General features: G+C 38.1%; 4 protein-coding genes across 5 annotated transcripts; 2 read left to right on the top strand and 2 right to left on the bottom strand.

Moving 5' to 3' along the window:
• Positions 1 to 5,780: 5,780 nt before the first annotated feature.
• On the bottom strand, positions 5,781 to 6,577 carry LOC110606017 (gibberellin-regulated protein 11). Of its 2 annotated transcripts, none has more exons than XM_021744729.2 (3): positions 6,425 to 6,577; positions 6,285 to 6,327; positions 5,781 to 6,209 (listed from the first exon to the last, which is right to left on the bottom strand). In XM_021744729.2, the coding sequence occupies exons 1-3, from the start codon at positions 6,500 to 6,502 to the stop codon at positions 6,028 to 6,030; spliced, it is 303 nt and encodes a 100-aa protein (XP_021600421.1). In that variant the 5' UTR covers positions 6,503 to 6,577; the 3' UTR covers positions 5,781 to 6,027. The 2 variants fall into 2 exon arrangements, with proteins under 2 accessions (XP_021600421.1, XP_021600420.1); XM_021744728.2 differs by having other exon boundaries at positions 6,285 to 6,360; positions 6,425 to 6,564.
• Positions 6,578 to 7,169: 592 nt separating this feature from the next.
• On the bottom strand, positions 7,170 to 10,785 carry LOC110606015 (ER lumen protein-retaining receptor erd-2.2). The gene is made up of 6 exons (XM_021744727.2): positions 10,300 to 10,785; positions 9,426 to 9,625; positions 8,177 to 8,317; positions 7,867 to 7,947; positions 7,527 to 7,651; positions 7,170 to 7,455 (listed from the first exon to the last, which is right to left on the bottom strand). Exons 1-6 carry the CDS (start codon positions 10,520 to 10,522, stop codon positions 7,407 to 7,409), a joined length of 819 nt encoding a protein of 272 aa, XP_021600419.1. The 5' UTR covers positions 10,523 to 10,785; the 3' UTR covers positions 7,170 to 7,406.
• A 473-nt stretch (positions 10,786 to 11,258) lies between these two features.
• LOC110606014 (epidermal growth factor receptor substrate 15 homolog) lies at positions 11,259 to 13,439 on the top strand. Its single transcript, XM_021744726.2, has 5 exons — positions 11,259 to 11,579; positions 11,706 to 11,817; positions 12,148 to 12,212; positions 12,295 to 12,876; positions 13,157 to 13,439. Exons 1-5 carry the CDS (start codon positions 11,397 to 11,399, stop codon positions 13,298 to 13,300), a joined length of 1,086 nt encoding a protein of 361 aa, XP_021600418.2. The 5' UTR covers positions 11,259 to 11,396; the 3' UTR covers positions 13,301 to 13,439.
• A 5,488-nt stretch (positions 13,440 to 18,927) lies between these two features.
• LOC110606013 (protein PXR1) lies at positions 18,928 to 22,141 on the top strand. The gene is made up of 4 exons (XM_021744725.2): positions 18,928 to 19,395; positions 19,683 to 19,814; positions 19,901 to 19,971; positions 21,683 to 22,141. Exons 1-4 carry the CDS (start codon positions 19,081 to 19,083, stop codon positions 21,990 to 21,992), a joined length of 828 nt encoding a protein of 275 aa, XP_021600417.2. The 5' UTR covers positions 18,928 to 19,080; the 3' UTR covers positions 21,993 to 22,141.
• The last annotated feature ends 249 nt before the right edge of the window (positions 22,142 to 22,390 follow it).

Here is a 22,390-nt window from a genome sequence, read left to right as displayed (position 1 = left end):
GGGGTTTTTGGATAGTTGTTTAGAGTCTTGTTAGAGTTGTGTTTGGTCCCTCACTTGAATCCACCTGTGTAAGATCAGACCCGAGAGACCGCAGAGGCCAGCAGTGAGTCAGCTGCTACAGTTGTAATTGAGCGTCAGCCAGAGGTGAGTAGAACTAAACTAATCTATTGTTTTAAAGTAATCAAAGTTTTAAAGCATGTTCATGCATTATGAATGTCATGTCTATGTATTAGGATGTTTGCATTAGAATTCACGAATATGCTGCATTGCATAATTTATTGTTAGTGTGGATGGATGTTGGATGACCCACTAGCCCTCGAGATGTTATGATATGATATGATACGGAAAGACCAAGGCTTGTCCATTCTATGCCCCTGGCACGATGTAAGGGAAAGACCAGAGCTTGCCCATTCTACGCCCCCGGCACAGTTGGATATGTTATGTTATGTTTAAGAGGAAGTCATGAGGAGCTCCGTCGAAGGCCAGTGTAACGACCCGAAAACCGATACCCCTCTGTAACGGCCCGAACCGCCACCGGTGCTAGGATCCAGATCGGCTTAAGGCCGCCGGGACCCGTAGCAAGCCAAACATACATACTGTTACCTGGTCAAATCCCATACATGATTAAACTTAACCCTAAAAAAAAACATGAAAAAAAACTGAACATCTGTTGAACCCCAAACCTGACCTGTGCATGTATCCTGACATGAAACTTTCATCATAAGCTCATAAAATCATAAAAACCTCTACTGGAGTCCTCATCATATACTCCAATGGGGTAACATTACATGCCTCAAGTTTGGTTCTCAACTCAACATATAACATAAACATAACCATGCATTAACAGGGACTAACCATTCTATAGGGCCAAGCACAACTAATCCATAGACACAACTTTACTTAACATTACATACATTATCTCAAATTACATTACATCAACGTATATTACATGTCCACTTCTAAAACTACTAAACTGATACATAAACATGAACTATTACATAAAACACACGTCTCTTAATCTTTACCCTGCTGACTTCTGAGCTCTGACTTAAACCTGCAACACTGGGGTTAGGGGAGAGGGGTGAGCTAAAAAGCCCAGTGAGTAGAAACAGAGAAAACAGTTCATTAATTACATGCTTTCATGAAATGCGTCATAACACAGAGAAATCACATAATCTTGTCCGTCTCGGGGCTTATGCAAGATTTATTCCCCACGGACCCTGGTTTCTGAGAGTCTGTCTTTTCGCATGCATCTTTCCTCTCAGAGGATGGACATGACATCAAAAATCCCTCTGTCGGTGCCCGGCTCCCCCATAGGAGCTCACAAAGGCCTGTAACATACATGACATGGTGTCTGGTCCACAGAGAGCTCACATGGACTTTCCTACATGTACTTGTCCGGCTCTCAAAGGACAAAGACAAGACTCGTGACAGATATGGGCTATTGAAGTCGCCTCGGTCCACCCTACCTCAGCATCAACATGAAATAATGCAATGCAACATATTCGTGAACTAGTGCAATCAACCTACTATACATAATCATGATGCATGAACATGCTTTAGGCATTAGATTTTGTGCATAAAAGATTAAGTTTAGTTCTACTCACCTCTGTAGCCGACGCTGACTGACTCGGCAACAGCTACCACTGATGGCCTCCTCGGTCCCTCGGGTCCGGTCCTACATAGGTGGACTCGAATGAGGTGCCAAACACACTCTAACAACTCATAAGCATACCCCCTAAAACCCCTCTAAACATCACTTAAACATACATAGAAAACACCCAAGAAACGGCTGGACAGGGCACTTTCGGCGGCACCTTCGGCGGCCGAAAGTCCCTTCCAGAGACGAAACTCGGGTAAGTTCGGCGGCAGGTTCGGCGGCCGAAACCCCTGGACAGAAACGAAAGTCCCTCCTTCGGGGGCACGTTCGGCAGCCGAAAGGCTGCCTCCCATACAGGTTCGGCGGCCGAAACTCCTTTCGGCGGCCGAACCTGGTCCCCTCTGGACGACAGGTCCGATTCTGCCAAGCCAAAAACCAAACTCAAAACACCCCAAATCCTTACATACTCTCTCCCAATCATGCATACTCACTCCCACAAGTATAAAGGAGCATAAACTAACATAAACTCCTCAACACAAACATCACATAACATACATTGGGTATAAAACCCACATAAACCTAAACATGCATATCTACCCATACTCAACCATCAAAAACTTCATAGAACTTACTTAAAACTTCATGAAAACACTAGGGAAGCAAGGATCTACACTTACCTCTTGAAGATCGAGGGTGGTGTGACCCTTAACTCGGAGGAGTGGAGAATCCAAGCTCCAAAAGCTCCAAGCTCCCAAAACTCCTTTTAAGCTTTAAATCTTCAAACACAAGGGTAAAAATCATGAAAAACTTGAGAGATGGGTAGAGAAAACACGAAAACGACCAAAGGAAGGCATAAACTCACCTGAGCTCGAGAATGGGGAGAAAACTCACCCATTTCCGATCTGAGGGCCCTTTATAGGTGGCCTGGTCGAAGACCTTCGGCAGCCTAACGTGCCCCCTAAACTCATGCATGTTCGGCGGCCGAACTTGACTTTCGGCGGCCGAACCTTGGCTCGTTTAAACAAGACTTTCGGAGGCCAAAAGCACTTCCGAAACCTTTCCATGTTCGGCGGCCGAACTTCACTTTCGGTGGCCGAACCTGGCAAACGCCTCCTTGGTCTTTTCCTTTTCAAAACTCAATTCTTTTTCATTTAAAACCATGAAATCACGTGAAAACATTTTAGAAAACACATTTTTACCCCTTCTAGAGAGATCCAACACCCTAGATTCCGCCGGAAGGCAGGAATCCCGATGCCGGATTCTAGCCGGGTATTACAGCCAGACATTATTTGGAATATGTAGAGGGTTACTGGTGACAAGTCCATCCTTGATGTGTATTGTTTGTGATGTGACGCATTTCATATGAGCATATGTTTATTAAACTGTTTTTTTATAGTTCTGCTCACTAGGCTCTTATAGCTTATCCATTTCCCCTAACCTCAGGTTTGCAGGGTCAAGAATAGCTTGGGAAGTCGACTAGAGGCTGGTATAAGTTATGTAATAGTATAGTAGTGGACATGTATTATGTAATGGATTAGATTTGTGCTTTGCCCTATCTTATGTTTTTTTGTAAATCCCTGTGAATATGATTATTATAGAAAGGTTGTTATGATGAGTTATGTTGTACCAAGCTTGATGTATGTGATGTTGACCATACTAGAACATTTGATGAGGGCTCTAGTGTGGGATTTTATGTATACAGTCTATGATAAATGCACAGGTCGAGTTTGGTATATGAAATTTTTAAAATTTTTATGAAAATGTATGATCATGTATGAGATTTTATCAGGTACACAGGATGCATAGTAGGCTTGCTATGGGTTCCGGCGACCTTAAGTTGATCTGAATCCTAGCGCCGGTAGCGGTCCGGTTTCCGGATCGTTACATAAATGCTCACTAAATCCAGGTGCAGGCATATATGGTGCAGGTGTTGAGAGTCATGCATCATGGTTTCCTAAGCTCTCCAAACCCTGCACCCTACGTGTGTGACTCCCTTTTAAAGGCACAATCCTATCCCTTCCCCTAACACTTCTCACATTCCCCATAAATGTTAAACCAACCCCTAACACTTCTCACATTCCCCATAAATGTTAAACCAAACTGTCTAATAATGTTGCTATGAAAATAGAAAGAAGATAAGAATGGTTTCTAAAAATACATGATAATTTGTTAATAACAACAATATTCAGAAATTAAATAATAAATTTTTTTATTTTTTATATAAATAATTTCAGTTTAAATTAATTATATGAAAATTATTTATTATTTTTTTTTTGAAAAATTGAACCTTATTGACAAGTATTTAACTTGATCAATAAGCAGAACGCACATTATATATATGATGGAGATTTATGATTGTTTTAGTAGGATCGATTTATGAATTTAATCTGATAATCTTTAAATTTTTAATTTTATATTAGAAAATATACCTATATTTCGAACTGCATTACTATCAAAATAATAAAAATATGAAATAGCACATTTAAATACTAAAAAAATTAAAAATTCAACTAGGATAACCAATTCTACAAAATAAAGATAAAAAAAAATCAAACATATTAAATAATAGATATAAGTACATCCACTTAACATTTTCTTATATCTAAAATTATCACAGAGGAAAAAAAAAAAGAAAAAATACACAAAAAAAAAGGGATGGAGAGGATAATTACTTGTGAGAACAATTATCGATGATCATATAGAAAATATTAAATTTGAAAAAGATAGAAGAGATTAAGAGAAACATTAACAAATATAAAATAAAATAAAATAAAAACACGGTTTTTAAGGGTGGGTAGCCTTATTCTTTTGTAAATATTAATATTAATCACCTCACTTTTTAAAAATTTTATTTTGAATTAAATGCAACCATTTAATTACTTTAATAAGAAAATCAAATGATGTAATTTTATTTGAAGTAATAATTTTTTTACATACACCATAATGCTTATAAAACATTAAATATAGCAAAAATAAAATATTATTATAAAATTATAATAATTCAAATAATTAATAACTCAATTATTCAAGAGTGATAATCTGAGATTCAGAAAATATAGGATTTACAAATGGTTCTGTAAGTTTAGTCTGAGAGGAGGGTGTTCTTCCCCTTTTATTTTTTTTCTTTGCCTGCTAGTGACGTGTAACGACCTTATTTTCATTGGGTCACCTGTCTCTGTCATACTGATACGGACGTACGAGAGTATCAGATCTCTATCCTATGCATAACGACCATTTAATTCTCCTCTGGCACGCATACTGGGAGACTCACTAGACGGATGGGCTGCCCACATTCTTTCTTCTGGACTGGGCTGAAAGAGAAGATTAAGGCTGAGTTTAGAGGAGGTCTGATCATTGGGTCGGAAAAGGCAGGGTCAGTTTGATTGAGAAATTTAAATGGGGCCCGGTCTTAAGATTGAACAAGCCGAATCTGGCTCACGCGGAAAACTTAAAAACCTTCAAGTCATGAGCTGTTATCGTGAGCAACCGAGGTAGTGAAATTCAGCGGTCACGAGAAAATAATTTAAAAAAAAAAATTGGTTCCTGTATCAACAAAACAATTTTCTTTCAATTTTATAATATATTTTTAATAAAATATGAGTTAAAATGAAATCAATTTATAGAAATTTTCGATTAATTGGATAGATTATGGTGATTATTATTATTACTTTAAATTAAGGATTAATTATTAGGAGACGCGATGATTTATTTCGCTGTGACTTATCGCTAAATGCAATCTACTCATGCATCGCGCGTGACTTGGGTTAATTTTTCAGGATTCAGACATCTTGCACTAGTGCTAATGACACAGTTGCGCTTAATATTAATATAGTTATTATTATGCTACTTCAACTAATAAAAAAATTGATAATATTAATTTTAAAATAATTTATTTAAAATATTATTTATATAATGAATTTTTTTTCATACAGTAATATTGAATAATTTAAAACTATATAAAGATAAAATTAATATTATGTTGAAATTCTTAAAATAATAGATAATTTAAAAAAATATACATGAACGAAAATTGTAATTATTGTTTGTTTAAAATACATTAAAAAAATATTACTAAGAATTCGACTGTTGGCCTCATTAATTACAAAGCATTTAATATTTACCTTCCTCGTGCCTTAATTATAACTACCAGGTCTTAATGAGCTAGACCATGAGCTGTGTAGACTGTGCACATGGCGTGTGCCAAAAGCCACCAATTTTTATTTAAATGTAGGGAATTGCTTTCAAAATGACACCGTTTTAGTTGTTCTTTTGGTCTTATTAGTTGTTGCCTTGTACAAATTATTTTACAGGGAATTTAAAGATGACCATAAATTATCACTCATGTATCATTCATTTCACAATGTCTAATCCATTTGATAGATTATATAGAGAGAGGAGAGAAGAGGAGCAAAAGCAGTGGCAGTGAGTCAGGGACACTTGTGCCGGCCACCGTGGGTTGTCATATTGGCGTAGCAGGGACATGCATCATAGTTGCCGGAAGTTCCAGGAGGAACGCAGTTGCAACGGGCACAGCACGTCCCACATGCTCTCTTGCACAGGTGTGGCCTCGATGACAATTGGCACCTCGCAGCACAAGCTCCATCGCAATCTAATTAACCCCACAAAACAAAACTAATAAATATGTATAATATACACATGCATAGACCATTGAAGAAGAATATACCTATTTGTTGTGGCAACGAAGCATCCACCACTTCTTCGATGACCTGAAACATTGCCGATGCAAAATCAAGATATGGCTGTTGCCTTGTTAGCAAGAAACAGAATAAAGAATAGTTAAGAATGAACGGTTGGTTAATTTACCATTTGATCAGATTGAACAAGATAGCAGATAAATGCTAGAGGAACAATTACGAGGAGTAAAGTCTTCAGGACGCCCATTGCTTGATAGCCTAATTCCTCTCTCTCTCTCTTTTTAATTTTGTGAATTGGTGTACGTACTGCGGTAAAAAGGATAGTATTTATAGAGAGTCTATACAAGAATTCATTGAAAGTAGGTGAAATTTTGTAAATTAAATAAAAATACATAAAAATATATTTTAGATGTAAATCATTTTCCTTCCTTTTCTTGTCTAGCTGGGAAAGCAATGGAAAGAAACTTAGTGGAGGGTGTTTAATGTTGCTTTTAAGTATAGAGATACGCTTATTAAGATACATTTAGGTTGTCAGAATGAAGAAACTTATTGAATTCAATGATGTTGTCCTTCGGATCACTGCTTTGGTCATTTTCGCGGCTGCTTAAAGCATCTGGCCACTGATCAAATTAATTTGCTTCTAACATCTGTAGAAGGGAGTTGATTCATGATATCTTTTCCTTTACATTAGAGATGGGGTTGGAGTAATCGGAATTAGATTGCAGAATTTCTCCCACTTTCGGTCCATGTTCATTTTGATTCCGTTTCAATTTAATCACTGTGATTTTTAATATATTTTTTTCAAAAGAAATAATTAAAAGAAATAATTAGATTAAAACTGGATTTAACTCGACCAATAATTACCCAGTCAAGGTGGCCTTGCAAGTGGACTAGACCCGCAAGTCTAAAAAATATATGCAATCTAATAATTCTATTAAATTATTATATTATGAGAAACCAAAAATCCAATGTATCGCCAACTCTACAGTCCACCTACAAAGATAAATCCTAATTGGCTGCAAATTAGAATGTGTATACAAGCTTATCCCAAGTGCTGCCCCCCCCCCCCCCCCCCCATAGAAGCAGCTGAGCTGTGCTGCACTGCCCTCTGTGAAGCCATTTCTGAATGAACTTTTGCCTATTCAATTGCCTTACACTACTCCTGAGGGGAGACGAAGAACAAGCTGTCCACCAACGAGACTGCAAAAACACAATTACATGTTAAGAGAATCAAAGAAATCATCTCGGAATATTAATGGCTGTTAACCCACCTCTTCACATAGTAGTAACAAAAATCCGCGAGAATGAAAGTCTGCACAATTTCTGAAAGGAGGACCATAGGAGGCCACAATCCATAGCCCAGTGCCGTCAAAAGGCGTCCTCGAGTATCCAATACCTGCATGAACAAAGAAACACGCATTGACAGTGAATCAGCTTAAACAACACGTGAGCATACACATCTCCGTGTTTCACAGACAAGTAGAAGACTAATGTGTGCATCAACTAGACCCCTGACGAAGGAAGATTTCACTGCCAAAGTTGACAAACCACAGAAAACACATTCACAGGCATCTACGAGAGTTCAAGGAGTTGGAAGATGCATTATCAAACCTGGAGCACCCAATGCGCACAACTCAAGAACCGTGCAATTCCAAGTGCAAATACATAATGTGCTGTGAAAGGTTCAACAATCTGAAATCAAACAAAAGGAAGATGAGCAGAAGTAGGCCATCTGCGAATAAAAACTCCATCTATAAATAAATAAAGGTTCAAAGGAACATTAGTTGCACAGAAAATTTGCATAACCATCAATGTAACTTTTGCAATTTGTGATCTGGAAAGCGGTAATGCACCATCACCCAGTGAAAAAAAAAAGAAAAGGAGAAGGCAAAAGGCATCCACATTCCACACCTCAACATACCTTTGTGTTCTGCATAACCCGAAGCTGAGGCAATACTGAAACAGCTTCAAGAAAAACACAGAAAGACCAGCAAATCCTGTTTATTAAATGATGCTGTGTTGTTGGATGAATAAGCAAAGAGAGCACAACACAAGGTATCAACTGCATCAAGATTACCAAAAAAGAAAAAGAAAAGACTCAGGAAGATAAAGATAGGGAAAAACAAGATATTGAAATAGAAATTATATTAACAATAGTCATCACTGTTTTTTGCAGTTTTAAATTCACAAGCCTAAGTAGAAATCCTCCAAATTGATGGTAATTCCAAAATCAGACCAAGAATTCATATTGGTAGTAATGCCAAAATCAAATTGAGTTGCATCCAAAATCAAACCAATAATTCATATAGCAAGCTGGCCCTACCATTGATATAGATACATTATCAGATCCCTTTCAATATAGTATTGGCTAAGACTAATTAGAGGGAACGGAAGCACAATTCATTCACAAAACCTTACGGGTGATGTAAAAGTTAGGTATTTCCAGCCTACAGGCTGCCATTAATTGATAGAAGCCAACAAGAACATCAAAATTCATTTACATGCTAAACGCTGATGCAAAATAACCATTTTTTCTTTCTACTCAAAACAAAGGTAAACACAAAATGCCACATAAAAACTGAAAAGGTTCTCCAAGATCATGACCATTGATGTTCTGAGAGAAACAGACAATCAAAACTGTTGGTACTTATGCCAACAAAGCAGCTTCAAAAAATGCAATCAGAATCCACATCCCATGAAATTCCCAAGAAAAAAAAACAAAGGAGAAGAGATCCTATCACTTGTTTGAGCTCTAATGTGTAGTTGTTATGCCTCCTGGAGTCATAAAACGACCCAAAAAAATCAATTAAAATAATTCTGAACCATCACTGATTAAATGAAATGAAATGCATCCTGGCTGCAGGGAAATGAACGTGAATAACTCTGTGCAAGGAGATTAAAAGAAAATATTCCCCTTATTTCAGCATCTCTCTGAAACAATAAAACAGTGTCACTGCTCAACTGGATACAAGAATACCCAAGCCCATCATCCCTCAGACAAGGGGCACACACGTCCAAAACAACATCACGAATTAATGTTTTGAGAAACAAAACCAAAATGGATAAGAGTATTGGCAGCTTCAGGAGAGAATGCGCTTAGAAATTTTCAATAATAGTTCAGTCAAACAAAGATAAAGATGATAAAGATATTAGTGTAAAAAAAGACTCACCACATAGTAAATTGCAAAGTTGTCTTTGTCATCCATGTAACTGGACCTCAATTTGAAGCGAATCATATAAATCACCCATAGTGTGGTCAGCAATGTAGCTGAATCAAGTAACGTGTGTATGTCATATTCCATGACCAAGCTGCAATATAGTCTAACAGCTAAAAATATAGCTGTCAGCTCCTGTGATTTCAGTGAAAGTCCTGCAAAGAACTCAAATTTGTAAAACCATATAGAACTAACTAAAGTGGAAGTTAAATCAATAGCAAGATTTATCACCACAACTAGGGCACAAGCTGATGGTGCGTGCGTTAAAAATGAAAGGCTTCAAAGTTCCCAATAAACAAACCTTTTGGTCGGCAACCAAAGTACCAAATTATTATTCTTTTACAAATTCTCCATTAAGAATTTATATAAATTACAGGCTCCAAAATGAGAGTGATCACAACCAGGGGACAAATGGTAAGCAATTTGTCTATTAGAGGATATATGAAACTGGTCTTGCCTTATTTTGTAAGAGCCACCGATGTTCTATTACCATATTGGTACCACAAAAAGCCAGAAAAGCACGAAACTCTGCCCCAATAATAGAAGCAAAAGATTATTTTTTGTCTCTTAGCTGTTCAAAACTAGGTGAAAGCTAGACATTTGTAGTGTTTAGGTCATCTCTTCAAAAGCTTTGATGATCATCTAGAATTGCCTAAAATTTTCACAACAGGAAGAGTAATCCTATATTCTACTTATGATGGCGAAAACATGACTTCAATAACATAGGTCCAATACAGTAACAAAAACATGAGCTAAAATTTTCTGGTACTGCATAACACCTAGAAAAACAAAAACCTATTAATTAAACCCAAGAATTAGCTTATATTACCAGCACAAGTCCTCTCCTTCATGAGCTTGTAGATTAGGACAGAGATTCCAATGGCATGAACAGCCTCAGCAGCAACGAATAGGTTGTCGTGATCATGAACCACCATACGAAGAAAAACCAAAGCTGCCATCCCAGAAATAATAGCTAAAAAAGCCTTGATCTTGGGCGGTTGCCTCTGGACCCATGTAGCCACTGCGTGGATCGGCCTCTTCGTCGCCTTCATCTTATGAGCACTTATCTCTATCTAGTAGGAGAGCACCGACTTGCAGAATCCAGTGACGGGAATACTCTGGTGAGGCGAGTTGGGGAGAATCGAAGGACCTCGAGTCTTGATTATCTCGTATTTAGATCCGTTACGGAGGAGGTACACGGCAGAAAGATGGGAACTTGAAGATTACAAGACTTTGTAATTTTTTGGTTCTCCGATAAAGCAATGTTAGGAACACGTGTAGTTGGGAGGAGTTGGGCTGTCTCATAAATGGTTAAGGCTGTTCAACCACCATTGTTTGTGTAGGACTGTGCCCTTAGCCCACTTTGAATTTTGCAGTATTATCCGCTTTCAATCAAATCTTCTTTTTCTTTTAATTATTTTATATTTACAGTAGTAGATAAATAAGGACATAATTATTGCTGCTAAAATGATTTTAAAAATAAATATTATTTTAGCTAATTTAATGCCTTGTTATAATTTAAGTGTTTTTTTATTTATTAATTATGATGTAAAATTTTATGTAATAAATAAAATATCAAAGAATAGAATAAATTGACAACTATAAATAAGAGTTTAACTGTTTTACTGATATTTTAATTTGTGAAAATCAAGTACTAACTCTATTATTCTTTTGGAGAAAGCCCATTGAGTGACTTAAGCCCAAAACTTTATTGCAAAGAAAGGAGTCTCATGAGGCAGCCCAGCTTTTGTTGTTTCAAATGATTTTTATTTTCAAGTACGCGCAAAATCGACCGTTTGAAACCCCACTACCCTGCCGGTCACCACTTACAACGGTCATATCTCGCTCTGCACGCTGAAAGCCCTAGTCTCCGATCTCCACACCTTTTTTCTTCTTCATCTGCTTTCTTTTTTTGATAAGGTTCTAATGGTTACTACAAAACGCTCTCAAGTTGATAACTTATTTGACAGCTTGATAAAATTGCTCAAGGACCAGCAAGAACAGCTTAAAACTCTCGTTCGAGAAAGAAAATTCCTTGAAGATCGCATCAAGTTACAAAATGAGCAATTTCTCTCCGAAATTCGTCTCTTCGAAGATTATATCACTCAGGTAAGCTCAATTTTTTCATGAAAATTTTTGTTGCTTTCTAAATTAGGGTTTTGGTTTTAGTATTTGTATTTGGGATTTTTGAGGGATATGTCGTTTTATGTTTTTATTTATTATTTATTTTTATAGATGAAGGAGGCTTTGGTAGAGAAAGACATGACTTGCTTGCTTGAGGCTGCGAAATCTGATTTGATGATTGGACTCAAGCACAAAGAGGCTTCTCTTTATAAATTGAAATTAGGTCAGCGTTTTCCCCCAAATAAATACTTAATATCGGATGTTTATTTGATGGTGTTAATCAAACTCAGAGAGTGTGTGTGTGTGTGTCTTAGTGACTTTACGTGATTTGGGAGTTTTGAGTTTGTCTTTTCCATGTTTTATCATGCATTAAACGCTAGGCAATGTTTTCCAAAAAAAAAAGGCAATTTTTACGTTGATTCAGTAAAAAAGAGGGCTGAGAAGCAGCACACAAAAAAAGGGGGGTTTTGGACTGGCCTTGAATGTGGGAAGGATATGTGATATTGAATTAGTTGTTGACATTCTGCAATGCTTCACTTTTCCAAAATTGCAGAGCAAACAGAGGATGAATTGGCTGATTTCAGAGCATGTTTTGACTACCTCTCTCGTATCCTCGAAGTACCTTTCGTTACATTTTGTGGCATTCATTTTTTTTTTTTCTAGAAGTAATTATGAGATTTTCATTTTTCTAACTTCTCAGAAAAATTCCAAGGAAACTGACTATGGAAAACAAGGAGATAGGCATGATGATTTAAAATCTGCTGGTTCTAAAAGGTTGCATGATGAAGTAAAAAGGATAAACTTTGAATATGAGAAGCTTGCTTCTGAAAAGCATTCTGAGATATCTGCATTATTGAAAGAGAAAAGCTTTGTATGGCATCAGTATAATGTTTTAGAGACCAATCTCAATGATAAATTGAAGAGTAAGCAAGCTGAGATTGACAAGGCAAATGAGAAGATTGCAAAAGTTCTTGACAGTGTGGAGCTGCTTCACTCTTCTAACAGTGAGAAGGATGAAATGATTGAAAAATTGAAAGTTAAATTGGCTGAGGTGGAGGAAGAAAGAAATAAATTGAAGGAAGAAATTCCGCTACTTTCCCATGAGTTGGAATCGTTGAGAAAGTCCACAAGTGCCTTAGTTACACCTGCACCAAAAAATGGCAGCACAGGATCGAAAGCTTCCAGTCAGAGAGTCAAAAGCAGTGGCAGGAAAGGAAGTAGTATTGTTGTGAAGAAAGAATCTTCTGAAAAAGCTGTTCATTCCTTGAACGGTGCTGTGAAGGTACTTGATAATTAAAAATATGAAGGTTTAAATTTCACTAAATTTGCATGGCTGAAATAGTGAGGATTAGTGTTTTAATTTCGTTGTATTATAATCTGGGCCATCAAAGCATAAAAAAGGGGGAAGATTGCTAAATTTGAAATATCTAAGAGTTTGATACGTGTATATTGTCATTTTGATTTGTCCAAGGTATATATGCATGAATTTCAAGAACTTTAATACGTGTATATTATCCCTTGATCTGGATGCTTACTGTACTTTGCCTCTTTCTTGTGATTAGGGTAGCAGAAGCTTGAAGAGAAAAGGGGATGATGAAACTGTTACCATTCTAGAGACTCCAAAATTATTCTCCTCTTCTTTCAAATTTCCCAAGTTGAAGACTTCATCTACTCCAGTCTCATTACCCTACTGCATCCCTTTTTAATCACGTTAAAACAGGGGTAGCCTCTTCTAATTGTAATTGTTTATTGAGTTTCTCTAGTAGCTCTGTATTATCAGTTTCCTGCATTTGTTGTAAAGTGTGTAATTTGCCTTGTAGCAGTAGCAAGTATTCTTTCATTTAATCTTATATGAAATTTATCTTGAGGCTTTTGTGGATTATCAGGACTAATGTTCCAGATATTTAGGATAGTTTCAGATCATTAAGGCCAGAGTACAGAAATTAACAGGATCACCAGGCGTGATCAGGAATTAAAACTAATTTAATCCTACAAGAAAGGACGATAGCTAACACTCGTTTGATACCCAAAAAAAAAAAAAAAAAGGTTTTGTACATAAGAATATGAAGAACTCATCATTAATCAGATATCCATGCTATCGGATGTCGCCCCAACTGAAAAGATGATCGGTAAGAAACAGTGACCAAATGCACCACCGACAACGCTACTACGCCCCAGGGCAAGTCCCAGCTTGGACGAATTCTGCCATACTGTGCTTCCGTAGCAGGACAAGTGAAGCTCACACACTTGGATAGAAGCTACTGCGCAAGGAGTATCAAAGCATATATAGGCAAGAACAAAAGAAACAACTTGAATTGAAGCTATTCATCGTATGCTACATGAGGCCTTCGAAGTTGAATTAAAATGAAAGGAAAAGCGGGAGGAAATTATAAAGAAAACGGCAAACAAGACAACACCAACCCTTGCTTCCATCTTGGAGACCTTTCCTCAGCCCAAAACCAACCCATATCTCTCTTACATTCTCTCAGACAGCTTGTCGTGCTTGGTTCTTCTCTAGGCCTTTTTCCTGCAAGAAATGGATTTAAATGGGGGAATTGATGGTTGAGGTGTCGTAATGTAACGACCCGGAAACCGGTACCCCTCAGTAACGGTCCGAACCATCACTGGCACTAGGATCCAGATCGGCTTAAGGCCGCCGGGACCCGTAGTCAGCCAACTATACTCTCTGTGTACCTGATAAATCCCATTCATAATATAAAACAATACTCACAATCCTGTAAACTCTGTAGGCTTAACCACTGCTACTCTTGCTGACTTTGACTTCTCCTAGCTCTCTCAGAACCTGCAAAACTGGGGTCAAGGGAGTGGGATGAGCTCTAGAGCCCAGTGAGGAGGAACAATAAAAACAGTTCATTCATTACATGCTCTCATGAAATGCATCACATCACAAACATATCATCTCAAGGATGAACTTGTCACCATAGCCCTCTACATACATAATAGTATGTCCAACTGTGCCAGGGGCGATGAGGCCTCACCTGGACTACTCTGAAGTAACTCATATCATAACATGTCCAACTGTGCCAGGGGCGATTAGGCCTCACCTGGACTGCTCTGAGCTCTGATCTGACAGCCCAGCTGTCTCACTCATAGTACCAGGAGCGACCTGGACTAACCAGGGGCGACCTGGTATGGCTATCTCATGCCACAACTCTGTATCTGTGCTCTATCAAGGGCTAAGGATCATCCAACATTCATCCACACAAATATCAGCTTATGCAATGCAGCATATTCGTGGAATCTAATGCAATACAACCTAATACATAACATGGCATTTTATGATGCATGGATCATGCTAGATTCGTGTCATTTCTGAATGTAAAATAGTACAGTTAGTTCCACTCACCTGTAGCCTCTACTTGGCTACCTCTGGGCTACCTCTACCTCTGAAACAGCTACTACTGCTAAACACCTTGGTTCCTCGGGTCCAATCCTACAATGGAGGACTCAAATGAGGTACCAAACATACTCTAACATAACTATGAACATCTCTCCAAAAACCCTCTAAAACATCACAAAACATGCATGCAAAACAAGCAAAGGAAGGCTGGACAGGGCACCTTCGGCAGCACTTTCGGCGGCCGAATGTCTCCTCCAGAGACGAAAGTCAGGCATGTTCGGCGGCCTAACTTGGACTTTCGGGGGCCGAACCTGAGTTTAGCCAGAACTCAGTTTCGTGCACAAGGACGCCTGTCAGTCCCTCCATCACCTGTTCAAACCTCAACACATGCATTTAACCCTTCTAAAACATGCATAAACACTTCAACAAGCCTAAGGGAGCTTCACATAACTTTAAACTCCAACAAACAAGCTCACAAGACACACAGCAAACATAAAGGATTCATAAACCCTATGATGCACATCTCATGCAAACTCATGCCTAGCTCCCTTTTCCCTTTACAAAACTCATAAAAACATCATAAGAACCATGGATCAACACTTACCTCTTGAAGAACAAAGGCTGAGATGATCCAAACTCAAAGATATGGAGAAACCAAGCTTCAAAAGCTTCAAACTCCAAAACCTTGTTTAAAGCTCACAACTCTTCAAAACAAGGGTAAAACTCATTACAACCGTGAAAGATTTGAAGAAAAACCATGAAAATACTTTAAGGAGATCAAGACCTCACCTAGGTCAGAAGGAGAGAAGAAACCTCCTCCTTTTTCTGCCACTCGGTGCCCTTATAGATGAGCAACCGCCTCAGGTTCGGCTGCCGAATCGCATGCAAAACTATGCAACCTTCGGGGGCCGAACATAACCTTCGGGGGCCGAAACTAGGGAACTTTAGGCGGCCGAACTTAACCTTAGGGGGCCGAACATGGCAAAATGCCTCCTTGGCCATATCTCTTCAACACTCAATCCTTTTCTACGCTAAACCTTTAAAACACTTGAAAATATTTTAGAAAACTTTCTCTTACCCTTCCAGAGACCTCTGACATCCTCGAACTCCCCCGGACGGTAGGAATTCCGATGTCTGAATCTAGCCGGGTATTACATTCTTCCCTCCTTTAAAAACATTCGTCCTCGAATGTTAAAACAATAACAATAAACATACAGGGAAACAAGAAGACAGCCTACCATCGGTCTCTACGAAGAGACACAAATACCCCTGGAGTAAAACTCCCGGGTTGGTTATACTGTCTGACTTTGCTGACCCTTCACTGCTTAAGCTGTGTCTACACTGAGGGTTTACCACTCTTGCTTGTACACAAACGACCTGACTCTTTCATATGACTACTAACTTTTCTTTTCTTTGCCTTTTCTCAGCTTATTCACACTCTTCTGGTTATACTCACCTTTACTTCTCTTTACTTATCACTTCTGTCAGTACACAACAACTGACTTGAATCTTTCATCTGACTACGGATCTTTCCTTCTCTTTGATGCTTCTCGGCTTTATAACTCTACGGAAATACTAGATGACTTGGCTATTACGTTCTATCTCTCTACTTACTTTCGATGTTATAGTGTGACACATCACAATGAAACAGACATGCCCTGAAATTGCACTCAGCTTACAGAACTTGACCTCTATGCCATGTTCTCTGAAAATCTACAACATTTCGTAGATAACGGGCATGCTTCTCTGTTTCTCTAAACTATTCTACGATTTTGCTGCGCACTCTGATCCTTGCCCGCTTTTCTTCTTCTTTACTCTACTGGCTTCTTCTCTTTTGATCCCTTTTTACCTACACTGGACTATCTCTAGAGAGCTCGCTAGCTCTCTAGCTTAGCTGTTTCTATAGGCTCAACTGATAAGCGACTTCTGACTGAGGGCAGCTCACATCGCAGTTGCCTCACCCAGTAGATACTGTCTGGTATACTCAGAGTCGCTGAGCAGGTTTACCCCTTATTGTGGGTTTAGACTCTTCACTATGATCAAGATGTCAGTTTTCTACCTTTCGACATATACTTCCCAACTCTCAGATCTCTTCTAGAAAACCACTAGCTTCTACTAGCTGGTCCTATAGCTCATCCATTTTACATGGAAACACCTGTCCTGGTAGTGCTTTTGTGCAACTACTCACAGTCGTTACAAAATTTCAAGGTTTCATCCTTCGTTTCTCATACTGACACTGGAACATTCCAGGATGAGGTACGAGGTCGGATATAACCTTTCTCTACCAAGCTTCTCTATCCTATGCTGACTAGGCTCTCTCTGCAGGTGCCATTCTGTAGGGTAGAAGGAAAGAAATGGTTCCGCGTCCAGACACCACTTCTATTCCACACTCTGACTCCCTGACAGATGGTAAACCTGACAGCTCGTCTGGGAAAAACATTTAGAACTTGCTAGCAACGGGCACTGAGGCTGATTCCCTGATCTGACTCCTAAACGCGCTCACAAGAGTTAGAACCCTCTGATACCCTTTCCTGTGTACCGTTGAGCCTACTGGGCTGACATCAAATCTCTCCAAAACCTTGTTTAAAGCTCACAACTCTTCAAAACAAGGGTAAAACTCATTACAACCGTGAAAGATTTGAAGAAAAACCATGAAAATACTTTAAGGAGATCAAGACCTCACCTAGGTCAGAAGGAGAGAAGAAACCTCCTCCTTTTTCTGCCACTCGGTGCCCTTATAGATGAGCAACCGCCTCAGGTTCGGCTGCCGAATCGCATGCAAAACTATGCAACCTTCGGGGGCCGAACATAACCTTCGGGGGCCGAAACTAGGGAACTTTAGGCGGCCGAACTTAACCTTAGGGGGCCGAACATGGCAAAATGCCTCCTTGGCCATATCTCTTCAACACTCAATCCTTTTCTACGCTAAACCTTTAAAACACTTGAAAATATTTTAGAAAACTTTCTCTTACCCTTCCAGAGACCTCTGACATCCTCGAACTCCCCCGGACGGTAGGAATTCCGATGTCTGAATCTAGCCGGGTATTACACGTAAAGTCTGGGTTATGTCCTCGGAACTGGAGATGCCTTGTTTTTATTAAAATCTGAAAATGGATACATAGAAAGCTTTGGTCCTTTGAATTTTAGACTAGACTAGCAATTTGGTAAAAGATGCAGATATTTGATATATTTTGTGAGGATAATGATTACATACCAAGTGCATTTAATATTTAGTGATTTCAATATTACAAAATTAAAATTATTGGTAAAAACTTATAATGGTGTAATTTTTTTTTTTACAAAAAAATCATTTTTCTAATTATTTGTAATCAGCCAAAACTAAGTCTGTTATGGCTTGGGTAAGCTCAGTTTAATGTGTTTGGGTATGAAATATTAAGAATTAACTCTTTGTTGTTATTTAGGCTCATGTTGTAATCAGGTATTTTTTCTAGATGCAATTATCTTTGGAAGAAAAGGCAAAGTATTTCAAATCAGATTTGAATTTGTCCATCCATAGTTTTATTCAATAAAGTTGAAAGCCATGGTAAGAGAATGAAATAAATATTAGAAGAATTTATTTTTTTATTGGGGCTCCAATATTTTCTCTCAACTTTAGAAAGAATGTGAGGTGAAAAATGAATATTTTACCTATTTGTTTCTATTGTATTTTTACACATAAAAATACATAATTTGTAGCTTTATCATTAAAATAACTTTTTTTCTATTATTGTTCACTCAATTCTCCCTTTCGAATCCTAAAAGAAGCGCGAAAAATGGATATTCATTCTCCCCTTTTCATTCCATATCTCTTGCTGGCCTTGCAGTGTAAAAATATGAGAAAACGGAGTCGTTTCCTTGTGAATGCAGTGCACCGTTTTGGATTACAGGGGCATACCCCACCCCAAGCGCGAATTGTATTAACAGATTATAGCGAAACGTTCCAATTTCGAAACCCTACGGAGCGTTTTTTTTTTTCCTCTCTTTTGAAGTGAAGAACCAGCGCCGTGGCAAGGGTTTTACAAACTCGAATTGCTCTCTAATCTCTATCTTTGCCCAAAAAAAAAAACAAATCAGGTTCTCGCTTAGATTTTAATCATTTTCTTGTATTCTAATTCCTAAAGGAGAATGCCGTCTGAGGACTCAAAGGCCGTGAAGTTGAAAGAAGAGAAAGCGGAAGCAGATGAGAAGAGTTTGAGTTCCATTCTTCAAGCCCGCAAGAAGAATCCTACAAATGCTGGTACTTTAACCACCAAATCTCGTCCCAAGGATTCCAAAGTCAAGAAAGAGGAGCCCCAAGTTGATGACAACGATGATGATTTTGACAAATCCGTTGTGGTCAAGAGCTCCTCAGGGTCTCGCCCCAAGACATCTAAAGTCAAGAAGGAAGAAGATGATGATGATGATCACAAACCCATCTCCAAGAAGAACTCTCCTCCGAAGGTCTTATACTTCTCTTATCACTTTTTAGTAATTTTCTGTTTTTTGTTATGTTTCTGAGGAAAAGGTGAATGAGAAAGTTGAAATTTTAAGTCCTTTGAAACTGTGACTCCTCAAACAGAGGAATTTAGCTCAACTATGCTAAATAATTAGGTTGCAAGTTTAGTTGAGGGTCTTCCCACCCCCCACCCCCTCTCCTCTTTTGTAGTTGAATAATGAATAATACAGGGTTACCTTTTTAATTGATGGCTGTGGTTTTATTTTGTTTTATGGATTGACTTGAACTGAAGGAATTGAATAAGAAGAAGAAGAAGAAAGAGGAAGAGAAGAAGAAGGGATCTGCAGTGACAGAGCAAAATGGCAAAAAGAGGGAGAGGAAAGTCTATGAATTGCCTGGTCAGAAGCGAGACCCTCCTGAGGAGGTAGTATTTGTTTGTAGATATATCTTGTCATTGTGTTTCTTCATCTGATATTCTTAGTGAGCTTTTGGTGCATTATGTGATTGCAGAGAGATCCACTTAGGATTTTTTATGAGTCGCTTTATCAGCAGCTTCCCAATAGTGAAATGGCACAAATCTGGTGAGACATGTTTTGCCTTAGTTATTTTGTTTGTTTAGCCTTGTCGTACTCTTATTTCATGTTTAATTTCTTTGCTTTCCACTATAATTTTGCTTTTCAGAAATTAAAATAAAAGAATGCTTGAAGGAGACCTTTTTGGGATACTCTTCACTTTATGTTTACTGTAACTAGGATTTGATTCATGTTTATGCTTGCAACTTCATGAATGAAATGGAATTTTGGCTTCCAGGTGTCAGTGAAACTCTTGACTGTTTGTTAACAGAGAATGATTCTAATATAGGGAACAAAGAAAATGATTTTAAGACTACTAATCAAACCATCTTTGTAGAGGAATTATGATCATGTTGGGGATTAGGAATTCACTATATAAAGTTTTCTTCTTAATGTTAAAGATGGAGCCACTTTTCTTCATGAGCGAATGCTATGACAATCACAAGTGTTTCACTTCACATATAGGAAGAATGGAAGGGCAAGGGCTGCCTATTAGATACTCTAAACTCTCTTAAATGGAATTTTAGCACGAATGTTATATCTCTGCTTACAAAATTGAAGCTAATGTGTATGGATGTGTAAGTTCAATTACCAATCACATCTTGATGCATATGGGGAATATCTCTTAAGATGTAATTTGGTGATGTGGATTGCTGTCTTATTGGGCGCTTTTTTCTTTTTCCTTTTTATTTTATTTTATTTTATTTTTATCTTTGTCTGTTCTCTTACTGTTTTCACATCCTTGTTTTGGCGCATCTTTAATTGGTTGTTGATGTAGAGAGATGAGGAATCTTCGTGTTTGAAACTTGCAAATTTGAGCCATATAGTGTGCCAATAACTGCTTGCATGTTTGCATCTTTGGCTAAAAATATTGTCCTACTCTCAGTGTTGGTATGCACTATGGTGTTGTAGACATTCTTGTTGTCTCTTATGGAATTTCCTTTGCTGTTTGAGCATTTGAAGTAGTATATTTTGGACGCAGTTTGTTATTGAACCTCTTTATTTAGGAGAATATGAATTTGTGGCCAATTATCTTGTCACCCAGTACTCCCTTCTCAACCTTTGTGTTAAGAATGCAAGGTTAGTTTCTCTGCTGAAAAATAATGTATTTGGGAGATGTAGGTCACTAGTAAGTTGGACCTTTTTTGTAGTATGTTCAATTGTTGATGTATGGGTAAGATAATCTTAAACTTTACAACACGCATCTCCTTTTGTTTCTTTTTGCACCTGTATCTGGAATGTAGGCAAAAATTTTACTCACGGTAGAAGAAGCATACCTTATATTTAGGATTTTCTGGACTGTTGATCGCATATCTGTCCCATGTTGAACCACCAAAGAAAGGCACTTGTGGAAAAGCGTTGCGGGGGAGGGAGGGGGGTGGTTGTTGGTCCAAGTTTTCTGGGACTCATTCAGTGTAGGCAGTTTAAAACCTGCTTGAAATTCATCAGATGGAATTTTGCTTCTGCCAATGCTAACGTGATCATTTATTTGATGCTCCTCTTAAATGGCATTTTTCTGATTTCATTGATAGGGTATACTTTTTGAAAAGTCTTACTGATGGTGATCTTGTGAGAACATTGAGAGCCTAGAAGCAACTGAAATAATTATTGATCGTATGTGTTCATCTTGCTATGTTTTGCCTCTACAGTGGCTACATATTCTCTTGCAATCTTTACTGTAATGCGTTTTGATGGTGAAGTCCTCTGCATGTAATTTCAGGATGATGGAATCCGGTTTGCTCTCCAAAGAAGAGGCAAAGAAAGTTTATGAGAAGAAACAGAAGAAGAATCAACTGAAACTGAGTTCCCCGATCAAAGCAGTTGCCTCAACAAAGAAGACCCAATCTGCGACCGTTGTTAAGAAAAAGACACCATCAACCCCAGCACCATCAGTTAAAAAGAAGACAACAGAAACAAAGGTTGAAAAGCAGCAGCCAAAGAAGCGCAAGATTGGAGATGGAAGCTCTGAAGAAGATTCTGATGATGATTTCGTACTCAGTAGGAGCACAAAGAAGCAGAGAGCATCTTGAGCAAACCGCTGCGGCATCTCATCTTATTAATTTCTCTAGGGCGTTGTTTACAATATCGCTAATTCACTAAATTTACAATCTACTCTCACTGATTTAAAATACATTTTAGCAGATATTCTTGTTTTTAAAAGAATTATGAGTTCGACAAATTTCGTAGTGTGGGGTTCTGATGATAACCAATCTTATGGTCCGACTCAGAGAGCAAGGGAGATTGGAACCCAAGGTGTACAGGCAGCCGATCCACAAGGCCGGACGGATGGACCCACGTTTACAGTGGCCCCTTCCTTCCTGAAATGTGATAATTTTTGGCACAAAACTCATTTTATTACTATGCAGTTAAAATTTTAATTATAATTTCTATGATAATTATAAATTATTATTTAAATATAAAAACATCT

The sequence above is a fragment of the Manihot esculenta genome, chromosome 18 (assembly GCF_001659605.2).
Source record: "Manihot esculenta cultivar AM560-2 chromosome 18, M.esculenta_v8, whole genome shotgun sequence".
In the NCBI taxonomy this organism is placed as follows: Eukaryota; Viridiplantae; Streptophyta; class Magnoliopsida; order Malpighiales; family Euphorbiaceae; genus Manihot; species Manihot esculenta.
The sequence above is the reverse complement of the archived record's forward strand: the minus strand, read 5'-3'. Positions and strand labels throughout refer to the sequence as shown.

Excerpts from the sequence above, each read along its gene's own strand:
- LOC110606014 (XM_021744726.2), top strand. The coding sequence starts at position 11,397 with ATGGTTACTACAAAACGCTCTCAAGTTGATAACTTATTTGACAGCTTG. Across the intron at positions 11,818-12,147 it reads TCTTTATAAATTGAAATTAG|AGCAAACAGAGGATGAATTG; the intron begins GTCAGCGTTTTC and ends CCAAAATTGCAG. Across the intron at positions 12,877-13,156 it reads CCTTGAACGGTGCTGTGAAG|GGTAGCAGAAGCTTGAAGAG; the intron begins GTACTTGATAAT and ends TCTTGTGATTAG.
- LOC110606013 (XM_021744725.2), top strand. The coding sequence starts at position 19,081 with ATGCCGTCTGAGGACTCAAAGGCCGTGAAGTTGAAAGAAGAGAAAGCG. Across the intron at positions 19,396-19,682 it reads AGAAGAACTCTCCTCCGAAG|GAATTGAATAAGAAGAAGAA; the intron begins GTCTTATACTTC and ends CTTGAACTGAAG. Across the intron at positions 19,972-21,682 it reads AGTGAAATGGCACAAATCTG|GATGATGGAATCCGGTTTGC; the intron begins GTGAGACATGTT and ends ATGTAATTTCAG.
- LOC110606017 (XM_021744728.2), bottom strand. The coding sequence starts at position 6,502 with ATGGGCGTCCTGAAGACTTTACTCCTCGTAATTGTTCCTCTAGCATTT. Across the intron at positions 6,361-6,424 it reads TTGTTCAATCTGATCAAATG|CCATATCTTGATTTTGCATC; the intron begins GTAAATTAACCA and ends ACAAGGCAACAG. Across the intron at positions 6,210-6,284 it reads TTCGTTGCCACAACAAATAG|ATTGCGATGGAGCTTGTGCT; the intron begins GTATATTCTTCT and ends GGGGTTAATTAG.
- LOC110606015 (XM_021744727.2), bottom strand. The coding sequence starts at position 10,522 with ATGAAGGCGACGAAGAGGCCGATCCACGCAGTGGCTACATGGGTCCAG. Across the intron at positions 8,318-9,425 it reads ACTTTGCAATTTACTATGTG|TTGATACCTTGTGTTGTGCT; the intron begins GTGAGTCTTTTT and ends ATCTTGATGCAG. Across the intron at positions 7,652-7,866 it reads GTGCGCATTGGGTGCTCCAG|GTATTGGATACTCGAGGACG; the intron begins GTTTGATAATGC and ends TTGTTCATGCAG.